Genomic DNA, 22,812 nt, shown 5'->3' on the forward strand with positions numbered 1-22,812 from the left:
TAATCGAGTCTGGACCAGACAATCCAGTGAATGACATCATGAGCGACATTCTAAGCATTTGGGATATGATGACATGTATCAACCAAGTCAGCGAGCCTGACCTACCGATCACGTTAGTTGCCTCTTACGACAAGTATAGTCGCCTGCTACGGCAAGCATGGGTTGCTGAAGACCTATTCTACCCCGTATCTTCAAGGGTTTACAGACCAAGGGTCGTTACATGAGCGAATGGAGTCGAAACCACGCTCTGCGGTGGCACTGATCCTGCACATTCACCTGCAGTCGTAACTACGACTCGTAAATAACTAAACAAATTTAGTTGCTGTCGTTGATTGCAGTACGGTTCTATCTAGTTTGGTCATGACAAATGAGGTGTTTATGTAGGAAAGAAATCCCATAAATTGCATCCACAAGTTTCTCAGTGCTTCATGAATCTGAGGAAACAAAATCACATGCGTCGCAGATCAAAGTTGGACAGCTTGGCTTTTGAAACCTACTTCATGAAGGAGTATCCCTCGATGAAGGTGCTGAGCGAGTCGTACAGGATGCTGTATGAAGTCATATCCGCTCCCTCCAAGTCCTCTACAGAAATGTTTCGTAGTTCCGTCATCATTTCTTCAGCTACCCACTGGAGGATGTAGAAAAAAGAGTTGTGTCAGCGGCCGCGGTTAGCAGTGATATCAGTTCAGACAAACCAGTGGTTGATATTGTGAGCCACGCCCACTACGTCTGGGTATGACGACATGCAGTCAACCATGTTGACGATCAGCACTGGCTGCCGTAGGTTACCTATAACCCGACCCCCCACGGAGTGAGTGAGTGAGTGAGTGAGTGCGGGATGTTCTCACTGCCCTAAATATATGCCTCCATTTTCTGGTGTTAATTAGTTTGCTTGTCTGTTTGTATGTTTAGCGCCGCTATATTCCGGTTTAATGACAGCGGTCTGTAATGATTGGGGCGGTCGGGTAGCCTAGTGGTTAAAGCGTTGACTCGTCACGCCGAAGAACCGTGTTCGATTCCCGACATGGGTACAATGTGTGAACCCATTTCTGGTGTCCCCCGCGCTGATATGGCTGGAATATTGCTTAAAAGCGGCGGATAACCATACTCACTCATTCAATACAGTGGTTGACATCGTGAGCATCGATCTACTACTCTGCCACCGGGCCTTTGGGGGGAAAGTGGAAATGCGGGGAAAAGATTTATGTTTTAATTTTGTGCTTGTTTTTCTTCAACGCCGCACTCAGCAATATCCCAGCTACATGACGGCGGTTTGTAAATAATCGGGTCTGGACCAGACAATCCAGTGATTGATCCAGCCTCGATCCACGCATGTGGAAGACGATTACATGCATCAACCTAGTCAGGGAGCCTGACCACCCGACCCCTTTAGTCGCCACTTACGAACCCTGTCAGCTTCACCATTGTAATGACACTGTCATCTTGCCCCACCTGTAACACATCATGTTGCTATGGACCGCCCCCGTCTCTGGTGGTGTAACGTCCACCCGGAGAGCGCAAGGTCCGGGGTTCGATCCTCGGCCGCGTCATATCAACAGACGTTAAAATATGGTACTTGTTGTTACCCTGTCTGGCCCTCGGCATTAAGTGGCTAAAACAAGGACTGGTCGGCTCGGAGTCAGTATACTGTGTCTGAGTGGGGAATTCACGTTTTATCTCAGTGGGCTAGCACTATAAATCGGCATTAGTCCGGACTAGTACAAGCAGCCACACACACACATTCGTGCATGCACGTCGCTCTATAAGGGCAATAATTTTGGACGCGACGTTAAACCCCATTTCCCCTCACCTCATGTTGATGCCGGTCAGTCATACCCTGGTGTCTTGATCTGGATGTATGCCTAAACTGATAATATCGCAACAGTGTTTAATGTTTTAGTGTTTTACTGCACTACTGCCCTTAATAGTCACCAACAGACTCCAATGACCTCCTGACCTCCTGACCTTATTTTCCTTTAGTTTGTCGAGAGTGAGGACCTCGAGGTCGTCGTTGTAGTTGTAGATGTTCTTTTTGGTGGCCTGCAGAGGTCGTTCACGCATGCGCCAGTCGAAGAACTTGTTACCCAGTGCGAACAACTCCGCTGATTCACTCTCCACTGGAACACAGTGTGAACATGGTGTGAACAGAATGTGAACATGGTGTGAACAGAATGTGAACAGAATGTGAACATGGTGTGAAAATAATTATAACGAGTAGGGTCTAACCACGCCGTGATACACCTCCTATCCATATCATGTTAGAGTGAGTGAGTGAGTGAGTTTGATTTCACGCCGCGTTTAGCAATATTCCAGCAATACCACGACGGGGGACACCAGAAATAGGCTACACACAGTGTACCCATGTCGGGAATCGAACCCGGGTCTTCGGCGTGACGAGAGAACGCTTTAACAGCTAGGCTACCCGACCGCCCTATCACGTTAGCAGACACCACACATGAGCTTAATACACGACATGTAGATCCAATGTGGAGAACCGAACCCACTGAACAATGTAATAAGGGAACGGCATGGCTTCTCCCCTTTACCCCAATTACATAATCTGGGTATGCAAGAGTGTTATACGATTCTTGATCAAAAGTTATTTGATCAGGCTTACAGCATACAAGGCTATAAAAACTATTAATAGTGGGAATGTGGAGCATATCTCGAAGTTTTACGCATCAGTGAAGAAACCGATGTTTGATGCTATTCCCTTTATGTTCTCAAGTCTATTCTGAACAATTGACTTGCCCTCGCGTGTGTTTGTGACAGGTGGTATCGGTTTGGCAGCATTGGAACACTTGGCATCATTACAATGTATTGTGAAGTGATTCATAAGAAAATGAGGATCATAATTATAGCCTGAGTCGTACAATGGACTGTGCTTTTAGCAGAGATTTTACATGGTGATGGATAGTGACACCAGCTCCTGCTGAGTATGTTACCTCGGGAGTAGAGCGTGATGATGCACAACACTGCTAGCTGGAATGTAACGGACCCCATTCTGAAATGATAAATAACATGATATGTTCATATAGGAGAAGTAGCGGCTGTAGAGGTAGTGGCAATAGCAGTAGAAAAGGTACAATGTCAGCGTTGTCAAGCAATTCACGGCTGATAGTAGTGTGACACTGTTGTGTATCTCCATTTTGAATTTTGTCTCAGATAGTATAGTTTGCGTTATATTTCGAGTCGGTCGAAGTTATCCTTGGCCAACACTCTGTGTGTTCTTTTGTCGCAGATTTGACTAGATTCAGCTTGAACTAACCAGATTCAATTTGAGCTAACCAGATTCAGCTTGAACTAACCAGATTCAACTTGAGCTAACCAGAGTCAACTTGAACTAACCAGATTCAGCTTGAACTAACCAGATTCAGCTTGAACTAACCAGATTCAACTTGAGCTAACCAGATTCATCTTGAGCTAACCAGAGTCAAACGAGGAAAACAAAACTCGTGGTGACAGTCTCGTCACGCCGAAGACATTGTTGTATTGTCAAGTTCAGTCTGCAGTGAAATCATATTACTCAATTACACTATATCAAAATAAACGATTACCCATCTAAGAACTTTCTTTGGAATTAACATCTCCCAATGCAAACACCGTGGGGATTTCGGACCAAAACAGATACCAAATACCCATGAATCATTAGAGAGACAAATACCGGTTTTATAGTGCTAGCCCACTGAGATGTGGGAGTTGAAATACTGATACGCCACTCAGACACAGTATACAGACTCCTAGGCGACCAGTCCTTGTTTATTCGATAAATGCCGAGCACCAGGCAGGGTAACAACAAATGGGGATCGAATTACCAACCTTCCTATCTCCGGGCAGACGGTCTATCCACTACACCACGGAGGCGGTCTCCGGGCAGACGGTCTATCCACTACACCACAGAGGCGGTCTCCGGACAGACGATCTATCCACTACACCACGGAGGCGGTCTCCGGACAGACGCTCTATCCACTACACCACGGAGGCGGTCTCCGGACAGACGCTCTATCCACTACACCACGGAGGCGGTCTCCGGGCAAACGCTCTATCCACAACACCACGGAGGCGGTCTCCGGGCAAACGCTCTATCCACTACACCGCGGAGGCGGTGTCAGGACAGACGCTCTATCCACTACACCACGGAGGCGGTGTCAGGACAGACGCTCTATCCACTACACCACAAAGGCGGTCTCCGGACAGACGATCTATCCACTACACCACGAAGGCGGTCTCCCGTCAGACGCTTTATCGGCGGTCTTTAGTGAGTGAGTATTGTTTTACGCCGCTTTTAGCAATATTCCAGCAATATCACGGCGGGGGACACCAGAAATGGGCTTAACACATTGTACACATGTCGGGAATCGAACCCGGGTCTTCGGCGTGACGAGCGAACGCTTTAACCACTAGGGTACCCGACGGCCCCGGCGGGCTTTAGGTCAGCAGACAAATGATGGTCAGGTCATCACAATTGGTTTGAAGACATGTTAAGCTTGAACAGATAGCTGGAACGCAACTTGCTTCGCGGAGAAAAGTATGACATGGCACGTGCTGTCCGAGCACGTGCAAAACGAGGAAAATCGGACATGCTTGAGTTCATTTTGGCTTTGAGATGTCGTCGCGTTTGGACGTACATTCGCGACATTGGTTTGATAGTTCGGCTCGATACCACGTACATTGAATAGTCTCGTTCTATAGCTCGTCAATATAGGACGTAGTAGAACGTGTTAGTTACGATAGGACGCAACAATGCTGGCCAAAATAGGGCTTAACTGATAGATTGATAGCAATAGAATTTGAGAATCATATTTAGTTGATTTTGTCACATTTACATTTCTTCAGCTTTTTTAAGAAGAGATTCACGTTTAGTTCCCCGAATTTATTATCTGAATTATTTCATCATATCAAGATAGTCACGTTTAGTTCCCCGCATACAACAGTGAGGGAATTCTCATTTTTGTTAATACTTGATATTCCACTGCGCAACAACAATGATGGCGTGAAACGTTGCTCATGCTATCAACCACTGGTCTGCCATTACTTTGTCATTGTGCTGAACAATACAGACGCGTAATACTACATTCACTCACTCACCCAGCATGACCCACGACAATGTTCTGCCGTAAACGCATTGCCTTGTCTGTTACTTCTTACCAACGATAACTTCTGCCCCAAACCAGCTTCCGACTATAACGATGTAAGTCCGTCCTACACAAAGCTATGAACATCACCTCTGCTGTGATCACTGCCCAGCTATGCAGGGAGCCCTTTTGTTTTCAGATGATTAATGCTGCCGCGTGGGAAGAATGTGATGCATGTAGGCGAGTCGGTATTTCCATGCGAAACATGACCCAAGTCGCCCAACGTGGTGCCCCCCACCCCACCCCACGTCTTACTCCAACAACCAGAACAACATAACCCACAACATCACCCTACCCACCCCACCACGTCTTACTCCAACAACCACAACAACATCTCCCTACCCTCCCCACCACGTCTTACTCCAACAACCAGAACAACATCACCCACAACATCACCCTACCCACCCCAACACGTCTTACTCCAACAACCACAACAACATCTCCCTACCCTCCCCACCACGTCTTACTCCAACAACCACAACAACATCTCCCTACCCACCCCACCACGTCTTACTCCAACAACCAGAACAACATCACCCACAACATCACCCTACCCTCCCCACCACGTCTTACTCCAACAGCCACAACAACATCACCCTACCCTCCCCACCACGTCTTACTTCAACAACCACAACAACATCACCCTACCCTCCCCACCACGTCTTACTCCAACAGCCACAACAACATCTCCCTACCCTCCCCACCACGTCTTACTCCAACAGCCACAACAACATCACCCTACCAACCCCACCACGTCTTACTCCAACAACCACAACAACATCACCCTACCCACCCCACCACGTCTTACTCCAACAACCACAACAACATCACCCTACCCTCCCCACCACGTCTTACTCCAACAACCACAACAACATCACCCTACCCTACCACGTCTTACTCCAACAGCCACAACAACATCACCCTACCCTCCCCACCACGTCTTACTCCAACAACCACAACAACATCACCCTACCCTCCCCACCACGTCTTACTCCAACAACCACAACAACATCACCCTACCCTCCCCACCACGTCTTACTCCAACAGCCACAACAACATCACCCTACCCTCCCCACCACGTCTTACTCCAACAGCCACAACAACATCTCCCTACCCTCCCCACCACGTCTTACTCCAACAACCACAACAACATCTCCCTACCCTCCCCACCACGTCTTACTCCAACAGCCACAACAACATCTCCCTACCCTCCCCACCACGTCTTACTCCAACAACCACAACAACATCACCCTACCCTCCCCACCACGTCTTACTCCAACAGCCACAACAACATCACCCACAACATCACCCTACCCACCCCAACACGTCTTACTCCAACAACCACAACAACATCACCCTACCCTCCCCACCACGTCTTACTCCAACAGCCACAACAACATCACCCACAACATCACCCTACCCTCCCCACCACGTCTTACTCCAACAACCAGAGACCGCCTCCGTGGTCTAGTGGTAGAGCGTCCGCCCGGTGAGTGGAAGGTCCGGGGTTCGATCCCGGGCCGCGTCATACAAAAAGACGTTAAAAGATTGTACTTGTTGTTACCCTGTCTGGCGCTCGGCATTAAGGGGCTAAAACAAGGACTGGTCGGCTCGGAGTCAGTATACTGTGTCTGAGTGGGGTATTCATGTTAAACTGCGGCATGGTATCTCAGTGAGCTAGCACTATAAATCGGCATCAGTCCGGACTAGTACAAGCAGCCACACACACACATACACGTGCATGCACGTCGCTATATAAGTGCAATAATCTTGGACGCGACGTTAAACCCAATTTCACCTCACCTCACCAACAACCAGAACAACATCACCCTTCCCACCCCACCACGTCTTACTCCAACAACCACAACAACATCACCCTACCAACCCCACCACGTCTTACTCCAACAACCACAACAACATCACCCTACCCACCCCACCACGTCTTACTCCAACAACCACAACAACATCACCCTACCAACCCCACCACGTCTTACTCCAACAACCACAACAACATCACCCTACCCACCCCACCACGTCTTACTCCAACAACCACAACAACATCTCCCTACCCTCCCCACCCCACGTCTTACTCCAACAACCAGAACAACATCACCCTACCCACCCCACCACGTCTTACTCCAACAACCACAACAACATCACCCACCCCACCCCACCACGTCTTACTCCAACAACAACAACAACATAACCCACAACATCACCCTACCCACCCCACCACGTCTTACTCCAACAACCACAACAACATCACCCTACCCTCCCCACCACGTCTTACTCCAACAACCACAACAACATCACCCACCCCACCCCACCACGTCTTACTCCAACAACCACAACAACATCACCCACCCCACCACGTCTTACTCCAACAACCACAACAACATCACCCTACCCACCCCACCACGTCTTACTCCAACAACCACAACAACATCACCCTCCCCACCACGTCTTACTCCAACAACCACAACAACATCACCCTACCCTCCCCACCACGTCTTGCTCCAACAACCACAACAACATCACCCTACCCTCCCCACCACGTCTTACTCCAACAACCAGAACAACATCACCCCACCCTCCCCACCACGTCTTACTCCAACAACCACAACAACATCACCCTACCCTCCCCACCACGTCTTGCTCCAACAACCAGAACAACGACACCCACCCCACCACGTCTTACTCCAACAACCACAACAACATCACCCTACCAACCCCACCACGTCTTACTCCAACAACCACAACAACATCACCCTACCCTCCCCACCACGTCTTACTCCAACAACCACAACAACATCACCCTACCCACCCCACCACGTCTTACTCCAACAACCAGAACAACATCACCCTACCCTCCCCACCACGTCTTACTCCAACAACCACAACAACATCACCCTACCCTCCCCACCACGTCTTACTCCAACAACCACAACAACATAACCCACAACATCACCCTTCCCACCCCACCACGTCTTACTCCAACAACCAGAACAACATCACCCACCCCACCACGTCTTACTCCAACAACCACAACAACATCACCCTACCCTCCCCACCACGTCTTACTCCAACAACCACAACAACATCACCCACCCCACCACGTCTTACTCCAACAACCACAACAACATCACCCTACCCTCCCCACCACGTCTTACACCAACAACCAGAACAACATCACCCTACCCACCCCACCACGTCTTACTCCAACAACCACAACAACATCACCCACAACATCACCCTACCCTCCCCACCACGTCTTACTCCAACAACCACAACAACATCACCCTACCCACCCCACCACGTCTTACTCCAACAACCACAACAACATCACCCACAACATCACCCTACCCTCCCCACCACGTCTTACTCCAACAACCACAACAACATCACCCACAACATCACCCTACCCTCCCCACCACGTCTTACACCAACAACCAGAACAACATCACCCTACCCACCACGTCTTACACCAACAACCACAACAACATCACCCTACCCTCCCCACCACGTCTTACTCCAACAACCACAACAACATCACCCACAACATCACCCTACCCTCCCCACCACGTCTTACACCAACAACCAGAACAACATCACCCTACCCACCCCACCACGTCTTACTCCAACAACCACAACAACATCACCCTACCCTCCCCACCACGTCTTACTCCAACAACCACAACAACATCACCCTACCCTCCCCACCACGTCTTACTCCAACAACCACAACAACATCACCCTACCCTACCCACCACGTCTTACACCAACAACCACAACAACATCATCCTACCCTCCCCACCACGTCTTACTCCAACAACCACAACAACATCACCCTACCCTACCCACCACGTCTTACACCAACAACCACAACAACATCACCCTACCCTCCCCACCACGTCTTACTCCAACAACCACAACAACATCACCCTACCCACCCCACCACGTCTTACACCAACAACCACAACAACATCACCCTACCCACCCCACCACGTCTTACTCCAACAACCACAACAACATCACCCTACCCACCCCACCACGTCTCACTCCAACAACCACAACAACATCACCCTACCCTCCCCACCACGTCTTACACCAACAACCACAACAACATCACCCTACCCACCCCACCACGTCTTACTCCAACAACCAGAACAACATCACCCTACCCTCCCCACCACGTCTTACTCCAACAACCACAACAACATCACCCTACCCTACCCACCACGTCTTACACCAACAACCACAACAACATCACCCTACCCTCCCCACCACGTCTTACTCCAACAACCACAACAACATCACCCTACCCACCCCACCACGTCTTACACCAACAACCACAACAACATCACCCTACCCACCCCACCACGTCTTACTCCAACAACCACAACAACATCACCCTACCCACCCCACCACGTCTTACTCCAACAACCACAACAACATCACCCTACCCTCCCCACCACGTCTTACACCAACAACCACAACAACATCACCCTACCCTCCCCACCACGTCTTACTCCAACAACCACAACAACATCACCCTACCCTCCCCACCACGTCTTACTCCAACAACCAGAACAACATCACCCTACCCACCCCACCACGTCTTACTCCAACAACCACAACAACATCACCCTACCCTCCCCACCACGTCTTACTCCAACAACCAGAACAACATCACCCACCCCACCACGTCTTACTCCAACAACCACAACAACATCACCCTACCCACCCCACCACGTCTTACTCCAACAACCAGAACAACATCACCCTACCCTCCCCACCACGTCTTACTCCAACAACCACAACAACATCACCCTACCCTCCCCACCACGTCTTACTCCAACAACCACAACAACATAACCCACAACATCACCCTTCCCACCCCACCACGTCTTACTCCAACAACCAGAACAACATCACCCTCCCCACCACGTCTTACTCCAACAACCACAACAACATCACCCTACCCTCCCCACCACGTCTTACTCCAACAACCACAACAACATCACCCACCCCACCACGTCTTACTCCAACAACCACAACAACATCACCCTACCCTACCCACCACGTCTTACTTCAACAACCACAACAACATCTCCCTACCCTCCCCACCACGTCTTACTCCAACAACCAGAACAACATCACCCACAACATCACCCTACCCACCCCACCACGTCTTACTCCAACAACCACAACAACATCACCCTACCCACCCCACCACGTCTTACTCCAACAACCACAACAACATCACCCTACCCTCCCCACCACGTCTTACTCCAACAACCACAACAACATCACCCACCCCACCACGTCTTACTCCAACAACCACAACAACATCACCCTACCCTCCCCACCACGTCTTACTCCAACAACCACAACAACATCACCCTACCCTCCCCACCACGTCTTACACCAACAACCAGAACAACATCACCCTACCCACCCCACCACGTCTTACTCCAACAACCACAACAACATCACCCTACCCTCCCCACCACGTCTTACTCCAACAACCACAACAACATCACCCTACCCACCCCACCACGTCTTACTCCAACAACCACAACAACATCACCCTACCCTCCCCACCACGTCTTACTCCAACAACCACAACAACATCACCCTACCCTCCCCACCACGTCTTACTCCAACAACCACAACAACATCACCCTACCCTCCCCACCACGTCTTACTCCAACAACCACAACAACATAACCCACAACATCACCCTTCCCACCCCACCACGTCTTACTCCAACAACCACAACAACATCACCCACCCCACCACGTCTTACTCCAACAACCACAACAACATCACCCTACCCTCCCCACCACGTCTTACTCCAACAACCACAACAACATCACCCACCCCACCACGTCTTACTCCAACAACCACAACAACATCACCCTACCCACCCCACCACGTCTTACTCCAACAACCACAACAACATCACCCTACCCTCCCCACCACGTCTTACACCAACAACCAGAACAACATCACCCTACCCTCCCCACCACGTCTTACTCCAACAACCACAACAACATCACCCTACCCTCCCCACCACGTCTTACACCAACAACCACAACAACATCACCCTACCCTCCCCACCACGTCTTACTCCAACAACCAGAACAACATCACCCACCCCACCACGTCTTACTCCAACAACCACAACAACATCACCCTACCCTCCCCACCACGTCTTACACCAACAACCACAACAACATCACCCTACCCTCCCCACCACGTCTTACTCCAACAACCAGAACAACATCACCCACCCCACCACGTCTTACTCCAACAACCAGAACAACATCACCCTACCCACCCCACCACGTCTTACTCCAACAACCACAACAACATCACCCTACCCTCCCCACCACGTCTTACTCCAACAACCACAACAACATCACCCTACCCTCCCCACCACGTCTTACACCAACAACCAGAACAACGTCACCCTACCCTCCCCACCACGTCTTACTCCAACAACCACAACAACATCACCCTACCCTCCCCACCACGTCTTACACCAACAACCACAACAACATCACCCTACCCTCCCCACCACGTCTTACTCCAACAACCACAACAACATCACCCTACCCTCCCCACCACGTCTTACTCCAACAACCACAACAACATCACCCTACCCACCCCACCACGTCTTACTCCAACAACCAGAACAACATCACCCTACCCACCCCACCACGTCTTACTCCAACAACCACAACAACATCACCCTACCCTCCCCACCACGTCTTACTCCAACAACCACAACAACATCACCCACCCCACCACGTCTTACTCCAACAACCACAACAACATCACCCTACCCTCCCCACCACGTCTTACTCCAACAACCACAACAACATCACCCTACCCTCCCCACCACGTCTTACACCAACAACCAGAACAACATCACCCTACCCACCCCACCACGTCTTACTCCAACAACCACAACAACATCACCCTACCCTCCCCACCACGTCTTACTCCAACAACCACAACAACATCACCCTACCCACCCCACCACGTCTTACTCCAACAACCACAACAACATCACCCTACCCTCCCCACCACGTCTTACTCCAACAACCACAACAACATCACCCTACCCTCCCCACCACGTCTTACTCCAACAACCACAACAACATCACCCTACCCTCCCCACCACGTCTTACTCCAACAACCACAACAACATAACCCACAACATCACCCTTCCCACCCCACCACGTCTTACTCCAACAACCACAACAACATCACCCACCCCACCACGTCTTACTCCAACAACCACAACAACATCACCCTACCCTCCCCACCACGTCTTACTCCAACAACCAGAACAACATCACCCACCCCACCACGTCTTACTCCAACAACCACAACAACATCACCCTACCCACCCCACCACGTCTTACTCCAACAACCAGAACAACATCACCCACCCCACCACGTCTTACTCCAACAACCACAACAACATCACCCTACCCACCCCACCACGTCTTACTCCAACAACCACAACAACATCACCCTACCCTCCCCACCACGTCTTACTCCAACAACCACAACAACATCACCCTACCCTCCCCACCACGTCTTACTCCAACAACCACAACAACATCACCCTACCCTCCCCACCACGTCTTACTCCAACAACCACAACAACATCACCCTACCCTCCCCACCACGTCTTACACCAACAACCACAACAACATCACCCTCCCCACCACGTCTTACTCCAACAACCACAACAACATCACCCTACCCTCCCCACCACGTCTTACTCCAACAACCACAACAACATCACCCTACCCTCCCCACCACGTCTTACTCCAACAACCACAACAACATCACCCTACCCTCCCCACCACGTCTTACTCCAACAACCACAACAACATCACCCTACCCTCCCCACCACGTCTTACACCAACAACCAGAACAACATCACCCTCCCCACCACGTCTTACTCCAACAACCACAACAACATCACCCTACCCTCCCCACCACGTCTTACTCCAACAACCACAACAACATCACCCTACCCACCCCACCACGTCTTACTCCAACAACCACAACAACATCTCCCTACCCTCCCCACCCCACGTCTTACTCCAACAACCAGAACAACATCACCCTACCCACCCCACCACGTCTTACTCCAACAACCACAACAACATCACCCACCCCACCCCACCACGTCTTACTCCAACAACCACAACAACATAACCCACAACATCACCCTACCCACCCCACCACGTCTTACTCCAACAACCACAACAACATCACCCTACCCTCCCCACCACGTCTTACTCCAACAACCACAACAACATCACCCACCCCACCCCACCACGTCTTACTCCAACAACCACAACAACATCACCCACCCCACCACGTCTTACTCCAACAACCACAACAACATCACCCTACCCACCCCACCACGTCTTACTCCAACAACCACAACAACATCACCCTCCCCACCACGTCTTACTCCAACAACCACAACAACATCACCCTACCCTCCCCACCACGTCTTGCTCCAACAACCACAACAACATCACCCTACCCTCCCCACCACGTCTTACTCCAACAACCAGAACAACATCACCCCACCCTCCCCACCACGTCTTACTCCAACAACCACAACAACATCACCCTACCCTCCCCACCACGTCTTGCTCCAACAACCAGAACAACGACACCCACCCCACCACGTCTTACTCCAACAACCAGAACAACATCACCCTACCCTCCCCACCACGTCTTACTCCAACAACCACAACAACATCACCCTACCCTCCCCACCACGTCTTACTCCAACAACCACAACAACATAACCCACAACATCACCCTTCCCTCCCCACCACGTCTTACTCCAACAACCAGAACAACATCACCCACCCCACCACGTCTTACTCCAACAACCACAACAACATCACCCTACCCTCCCCACCACGTCTTACTCCAACAACCACAACAACATCACCCACCCCACCACGTCTTACTCCAACAACCACAACAACATCACCCTACCCTCCCCACCACGTCTTACACCAACAACCAGAACAACATCACCCTACCCACCCCACCACGTCTTACTCCAACAACCACAACAACATCACCCACAACATCACCCTACCCTCCCCACCACGTCTTACTCCAACAACCACAACAACATCACCCACAACATCACCCTACCCTCCCCACCACGTCTTACACCAACAACCAGAACAACATCACCCTACCCACCACGTCTTACACCAACAACCACAACAACATCACCCTACCCTCCCCACCACGTCTTACTCCAACAACCACAACAACATCACCCACAACATCACCCTACCCTCCCCACCACGTCTTACACCAACAACCAGAACAACATCACCCTACCCACCCCACCACGTCTTACTCCAACAACCACAACAACATCACCCTACCCTCCCCACCACGTCTTACACCAACAACCAGAACAACATCACCCTACCCACCCCACCACGTCTTACTCCAACAACCACAACAACATCACCCTACCCTCCCCACCACGTCTTACTCCAACAGCCACAACAACATCACCCTACCCTCCCCACCACGTCTTACACCAACAACCAGAACAACATCACCCTACCCACCCCACCACGTCTTACTCCAACAACCACAACAACATCACCCTACCCTCCCCACCACGTCTTACACCAACAACCACAACAACATCACCCACCCCACCACGTCTTACTCCAACAACCACAACAACATCACCCTACCCACCCCACCACGTCTTACACCAACAACCACAACAACATCACCCTACCCTCCCCACCACGTCTTACTCCAACAACCACAACAACATCACCCTACCCTCCCCACCACGTCTTACTCCAACAACCACAACAACATCACCCTACCCTACCCACCACGTCTTACACCAACAACCACAACAACATCACCCTACCCTCCCCACCACGTCTTACTCCAACAACCACAACAACATCACCCTACCCTACCCACCACGTCTTACACCAACAACCACAACAACATCACCCTACCCTCCCCACCACGTCTTACACCAACAACCAGAACAACATCACCCTACCCTCCCCACCACGTCTTACACCAACAACCAGAACAACATCACCCTACCCACCCCACCACGTCTTACTCCAACAACCACAACAACATCACCCTACCCTCCCCACCACGTCTTACACCAACAACCACAACAACATCACCCACCCCACCACGTCTTACTCCAACAACCACAACAACATCACCCTACCCACCCCACCACGTCTTACACCAACAACCACAACAACATCACCCTACCCTCCCCACCACGTCTTACTCCAACAACCACAACAACATCACCCTACCCTCCCCACCACGTCTTACTCCAACAACCACAACAACATCACCCTACCCTACCCACCACGTCTTACACCAACAACCACAACAACATCACCCTACCCTCCCCACCACGTCTTACACCAACAACCAGAACAACATCACCCTACCCTCCCCACCACGTCTTACACCAACAACCAGAACAACATCACCCTACCCACCCCACCACGTCTTACTCCAACAACCACAACAACATCACCCTACCCTCCCCACCACGTCTTACACCAACAACCACAACAACATCACCCACCCCACCACGTCTTACTCCAACAACCACAACAACATCACCCTACCCACCCCACCACGTCTTACACCAACAACCACAACAACATCACCCTACCCTCCCCACCACGTCTTACTCCAACAACCACAACAACATCACCCTACCCTCCCCACCACGTCTTACTCCAACAACCACAACAACATCACCCTACCCTACCCACCACGTCTTACACCAACAACCACAACAACATCACCCTACCCTCCCCACCACGTCTTACTCCAACAACCACAACAACATCACCCACCCCACCACGTCTTACTCCAACAACCACAACAACATCACCCTACCCTACCCACCACGTCTTACTTCAACAACCACAACAACATCTCCCTACCCTCCCCACCACGTCTTACTCCAACAACCACAACAACATCACCCTACCCTACCCACCACGTCTTACTTCAACAACCACAACAACATCTCCCTACCCACCCCACCACGTCTTACTCCAACAACCAGAACAACATCACCCTCCCCACCACGTCTTACTCCAACAACCACAACAACATCACCCTACCCACCCCACCACGTCTTACTCCAACAACCACAACAACATCACCCTACCCTCCCCACCACGTCTTACTCCAACAACCACAACAACATCACCCACCCCACCACGTCTTACTCCAACAACCACAACAACATCACCCTACCCTCCCCACCACGTCTTACTCCAACAACCACAACAACATCACCCTACCCTCCCCACCACGTCTTACACCAACAACCAGAACAACATCACCCTACCCACCCCACCACGTCTTACTCCAACAACCACAACAACATCACCCTACCCTCCCCACCACGTCTTACTCCAACAACCACAACAACATCACCCTACCCACCCCACCACGTCTTACTCCAACAACCACAACAACATCACCCTACCCTCCCCACCACGTCTTACTCCAACAACCACAACAACATCACCCTACCCTCCCCACCACGTCTTACTCCAACAACCACAACAACATCACCCTACCCTCCCCACCACGTCTTACTCCAACAACCACAACAACATAACCCACAACATCACCCTTCCCACCCCACCACGTCTTACTCCAACAACCACAACAACATCACCCACCCCACCACGTCTTACTCCAACAACCACAACAACATCACCCTACCCTCCCCACCACGTCTTACTCCAACAACCACAACAACATCACCCACCCCACCACGTCTTACTCCAACAACCACAACAACATCACCCTACCCACCCCACCACGTCTTACTCCAACAACCACAACAACATCACCCACAACATCACCCTACCCTCCCCACCACGTCTTACACCAACAACCAGAACAACATCACCCTACCCTCCCCACCACGTCTTACTCCAACAACCACAACAACATCACCCTACCCTCCCCACCACGTCTTACACCAACAACCACAACAACATCACCCTACCCTCCCCACCACGTCTTACTCCAACAACCAGAACAACATCACCCACCCCACCACGTCTTACTCCAACAACCACAACAACATCACCCTACCCACCCCACCACGTCTTACTCCAACAACCAGAACAACATCACCCTACCCACCCCACCACGTCTTACTCCAACAACCACAACAACATCACCCTACCCTCCCCACCACGTCTTACTCCAACAACCACAACAACATCACCCACCCCACCACGTCTTACTCCAACAACCACAACAACATCACCCTACCCTCCCCACCACGTCTTACACCAACAACCAGAACAACATCACCCTACCCACCCCACCACGTCTTACTCCAACAACCACAACAACATCACCCTACCCTCCCCACCACGTCTTACTCCAACAACCACAACAACATCACCCTACCCACCCCACCACGTCTTACTCCAACAACCACAACAACATCACCCTACCCTCCCCACCACGTCTTACTCCAACAACCACAACAACATCACCCTACCCTCCCCACCACGTCTTACTCCAACAACCACAACAACATCACCCTACCCTCCCCACCACGTCTTACTCCAACAACCACAACAACATAACCCACAACATCACCCTTCCCACCCCACCACGTCTTACTCCAACAACCACAACAACATCACCCACCCCACCACGTCTTACTCCAACAACCACAACAACATCACCCTACCCTCCCCACCACGTCTTACTCCAACAACCACAACAACATCACCCACCCCACCACGTCTTACTCCAACAACCACAACAACATCACCCTACCCACCCCACCACGTCTTACTCCAACAACCACAACAACATCACCCTACCCTCCCCACCACGTCTTACACCAACAACCAGAACAACATCACCCTACCCTCCCCACCACGTCTTACTCCAACAACCACAACAACATCACCCTACCCTCCCCACCACGTCTTACACCAACAACCACAACAACATCACCCTACCCTCCCCACCACGTCTTACTCCAACAACCAGAACAACATCACCCACCCCACCACGTCTTACTCCAACAACCACAACAACATCACCCTACCCACCCCACCACGTCTTACTCCAACAACCACAACAACATCACCCACCCCACCACGTCTTACTCCAACAACCACAACAACATCACCCTACCCACCCCACCACGTCTTACTCCAACAACCACAACAACATCACCCTACCCTCCCCACCACGTCTTACTCCAACAACCACAACAACATCACCCTACCCTCCCCACCACGTCTTACTCCAACAACCACAACAACATCACCCTACCCTCCCCACCACGTCTTACACCAACAACCAGAACAACATCACCCTCCCCACCACGTCTTACTCCAACAACCACAACAACATCACCCTACCCTCCCCACCACGTCTTACTCCAACAACCACAACAACATCACCCTACCCACCCCACCACGTCTTACTCCAACAACCACAACAACATCTCCCTACCCTCCCCACCCCACGTCTTACTCCAACAACCAGAACAACATCACCCTACCCACCCCACCACGTCTTACTCCAACAACCACAACAACATCACCCACCCCACCCCACCACGTCTTACTCCAACAACCACAACAACATCACCCACCCCACCACGTCTTACTCCAACAACCACAACAACATCACCCTACCCACCCCACCACGTCTTACTCCAACAACCACAACAACATCACCCTCCCCACCACGTCTTACTCCAACAACCACAACAACATCACCCTACCCTCCCCACCACGTCTTGCTCCAACAACCACAACAACATCACCCTACCCTCCCCACCACGTCTTACTCCAACAACCAGAACAACATCACCCCACCCTCCCCACCACGTCTTACTCCAACAACCACAACAACATCACCCTACCCTCCCCACCACGTCTTGCTCCAACAACCAGAACAACGACACCCACCCCACCACGTCTTACTCCAACAACCACAACAACATCACCCTACCCTCCCCACCACGTCTTACTCCAACAACCACAACAACATAACCCACAACATCACCCTTCCCACCCCACCACGTCTTACTCCAACAACCAGAACAACATCACCCACCCCACCACGTCTTACTCCAACAACCACAACAACATCACCCTACCCTCCCCACCACGTCTTACTCCAACAACCACAACAACATCACCCTCCCCACCACGTCTTACTCCAACAACCACAACAACATCACCCTACCCTCCCCACCACGTCTTACACCAACAACCAGAACAACATCACCCTACCCACCCCACCACGTCTTACTCCAACAACCACAACAACATCACCCACAACATCACCCTACCCTCCCCACCACGTCTTACTCCAACAACCACAACAACATCACCCACAACATCACCCTACCCTCCCCACCACGTCTTACACCAACAACCAGAACAACATCACCCTACCCACCACGTCTTACACCAACAACCACAACAACATCACCCTACCCTCCCCACCACGTCTTACTCCAACAACCACAACAACATCACCCACAACATCACCCTACCCTCCCCACCACGTCTTACACCAACAACCAGAACAACATCACCGTACCCACCCCACCACGTCTTACTCCAACAACCACAACAACATCACCCTACCCTCCCCACCACGTCTTACACCAACAACCACAACAACATCACCCTACCCACCCCACCACGTCTTACTCCAACAACCACAACAACATCACCCTACCCTCCCCACCACGTCTTACACCAACAACCACAACAACATCACCCACCCCACCACGTCTTACTCCAACAACCACAACAACATCACCCTACCCACCCCACCACGTCTTACACCAACAACCACAACAACATCACCCTACCCTCCCCACCACGTCTTACTCCAACAACCACAACAACATCACCCTACCCTCCCCACCACGTCTTACTCCAACAACCACAACAACATCACCCTACCCTACCCACCACGTCTTACACCAACAACCACAACAACATCACCCTACCCTCCCCACCACGTCTTACTCCAACAACCACAACAACATCACCCTACCCTACCCACCACGTCTTACACCAACAACCACAACAACATCACCCTACCCTCCCCACCACGTCTTACTCCAACAACCACAACAACATCACCCTACCCTCCCCACCACGTCTTACACCAACAACCAGAACAACATCACCCTACCCTCCCCACCACGTCTTACTCCAACAACCAGAACAACATCACCCACCCCACCACGTCTTACACCAACAACCACAACAACATCATCCTACCCTCCCCACCACGTCTTACTCCAACAACCACAACAACATCACCCTACCCTCCCCACCACGTCTTACTCCAACAACCAGAACAACATCACCCTACCCACCCCACCACGTCTTACTCCAACAACCACAACAACATCACCCTACCCACCCCACCACGTCTTACTCCAACAACCAGAACAACATCACCCTACCCTCCCCACCACGTCTTACACCAACAACCAGAACAACATCACCCTACCCACCCCACCACGTCTTACTCCAACAACCACAACAACATCACCCTACCCTCCCCACCACGTCTTACACCAACAACCACAACAACATCACCCACCCCACCACGTCTTACTCCAACAACCACAACAACATCACCCTACCCACCCCACCACGTCTTACACCAACAACCACAACAACATCACCCTACCCTCCCCACCACGTCTTACTCCAACAACCACAACAACATCACCCTACCCTCCCCACCACGTCTTACTCCAACAACCACAACAACATCACCCTACCCTACCCACCACGTCTTACACCAACAACCACAACAACATCACCCTACCCTCCCCACCACGTCTTACTCCAACAACCACAACAACATCACCCTACCCTACCCACCACGTCTTACACCAACAACCACAACAACATCACCCTACCCTCCCCACCACGTCTTACTCCAACAACCACAACAACATCACCCTACCCACCCCACCACGTCTTACACCAACAACCACAACAACATCACCCTACCCACCCCACCACGTCTTACTCCAACAACCACAACAACATCACCCTACCCTCCCCACCACGTCTTACTCCAACAACCACAACAACATCACCCTACCCTCCCCACCACGTCTTACACCAACAACCACAACAACATCACCCTACCCACCCCACCACGTCTTACTCCAACAACCAGAACAACATCACCCTACCCTCCCCACCACGTCTTACTCCAACAACCACAACAACATCACCCTACCCTACCCACCACGTCTTACACCAACAACCACAACAACATCACCCTACCCTCCCCACCACGTCTTACTCCAACAACCACAACAACATCACCCTACCCACCCCACCACGTCTTACACCAACAACCACAACAACATCACCCTACCCACCCCACCACGTCTTACTCCAACAACCACAACAACATCACCCTACCCACCCCACCACGTCTTACTCCAACAACCACAACAATATCACCCTACCCTCCCCACCACGTCTTACACCAACAACCACAACAACATCACCCTACCCACCCCACCACGTCTTACTCCAACAACCAGAACAACATCACCCTACCCTCCCCACCACGTCTTACACCAACAACCACAACAACATCACCCTACCCTCCCCACCACGTCTTACTCCAACAACCAGAACAACATCACCCACCCCACCACGTCTTACTCCAACAACCACAACAACATCACCCTACCCACCCCACCACGTCTTACTCCAACAACCACAACAACATCACCCTACCCACCCCACCACGTCTTACTCCAACAACCACAACAACATCACCCTACCCACCCCACCACGTCTTACTCCAACAACCACAACAATATCACCCTACCCTCCCCACCACGTCTTACACCAACAACCACAACAACATCACCCTACCCACCCCACCACGTCTTACTCCAACAACCAGAACAAAATCACCCTACCCTCCCCACCACGTCTTACTCCAACAACCACAACAACATCACCCTACCCTCCCCACCACGTCTTACTCCAACAACCAGAACAACATCACCCACCCCACCACGTCTTACACCAACAACCACAACAACATCACCCTACCCTCCCCACCACGTCTTACACCAACAACCACAACAACATCACCCTACCCTCCCCACCACGTCTTACACCAACAACCACAACAACATCACCCTACCCTCCCCACCACGTCTTACACCAACAACCACAACAACATCACCCTACCCTCCCCACCACGTCTTACTCCAACAACCACAACAACATCACCCTACCCACCCCACCACGTCTTACTCCAACAACCAGAACAACATCACCCTACCCTCCCCACCACGTCTTACTCCAACAACCACAACAACATCACCCTACCCTCCCCACCACGTCTTACTCCAACAACCACAACAACATAACCCACAACATCACCCTTCCCACCCCACCACGTCTTACTCCAACAACCAGAACAACATCACCCACCCCACCACGTCTTACTCCAACAACCACAACAACATCACCCTACCCTCCCCACCACGTCTTACTCCAACAACCACAAC

At 51.4% G+C, this 22,812-nt stretch overlaps 1 protein-coding gene across 1 annotated transcript in view; it reads right to left on the bottom strand.

Moving 5' to 3' along the window:
- LOC124114438 overlaps nucleotides 1–22,812 on the bottom strand; it is a 76,515-nt gene that overhangs the window by 33,959 nt on the left and 19,744 nt on the right. Inside the window, exons 2-4 of the mRNA XM_048386815.1 lie at nucleotides 2,946–3,004; nucleotides 1,966–2,117; nucleotides 498–628 (exon numbers count right to left, since the gene is read on the bottom strand). Coding sequence (XP_048242772.1) covers nucleotides 498–628; nucleotides 1,966–2,117; nucleotides 2,946–3,003 — 341 coding nt within the window. The 5' untranslated portion in view covers nucleotide 3,004. The remainder of the gene's footprint in view (nucleotides 1–497; nucleotides 629–1,965; nucleotides 2,118–2,945; nucleotides 3,005–22,812) is intronic.

This window comes from Haliotis rufescens, unplaced genomic scaffold, assembly GCF_023055435.1.
Source record: "Haliotis rufescens isolate VD_foot unplaced genomic scaffold, xgHalRufe1.0.p SCAF_61, whole genome shotgun sequence".
Lineage (NCBI taxonomy): Eukaryota > Metazoa > Mollusca > Gastropoda > Lepetellida > Haliotidae > Haliotis > Haliotis rufescens.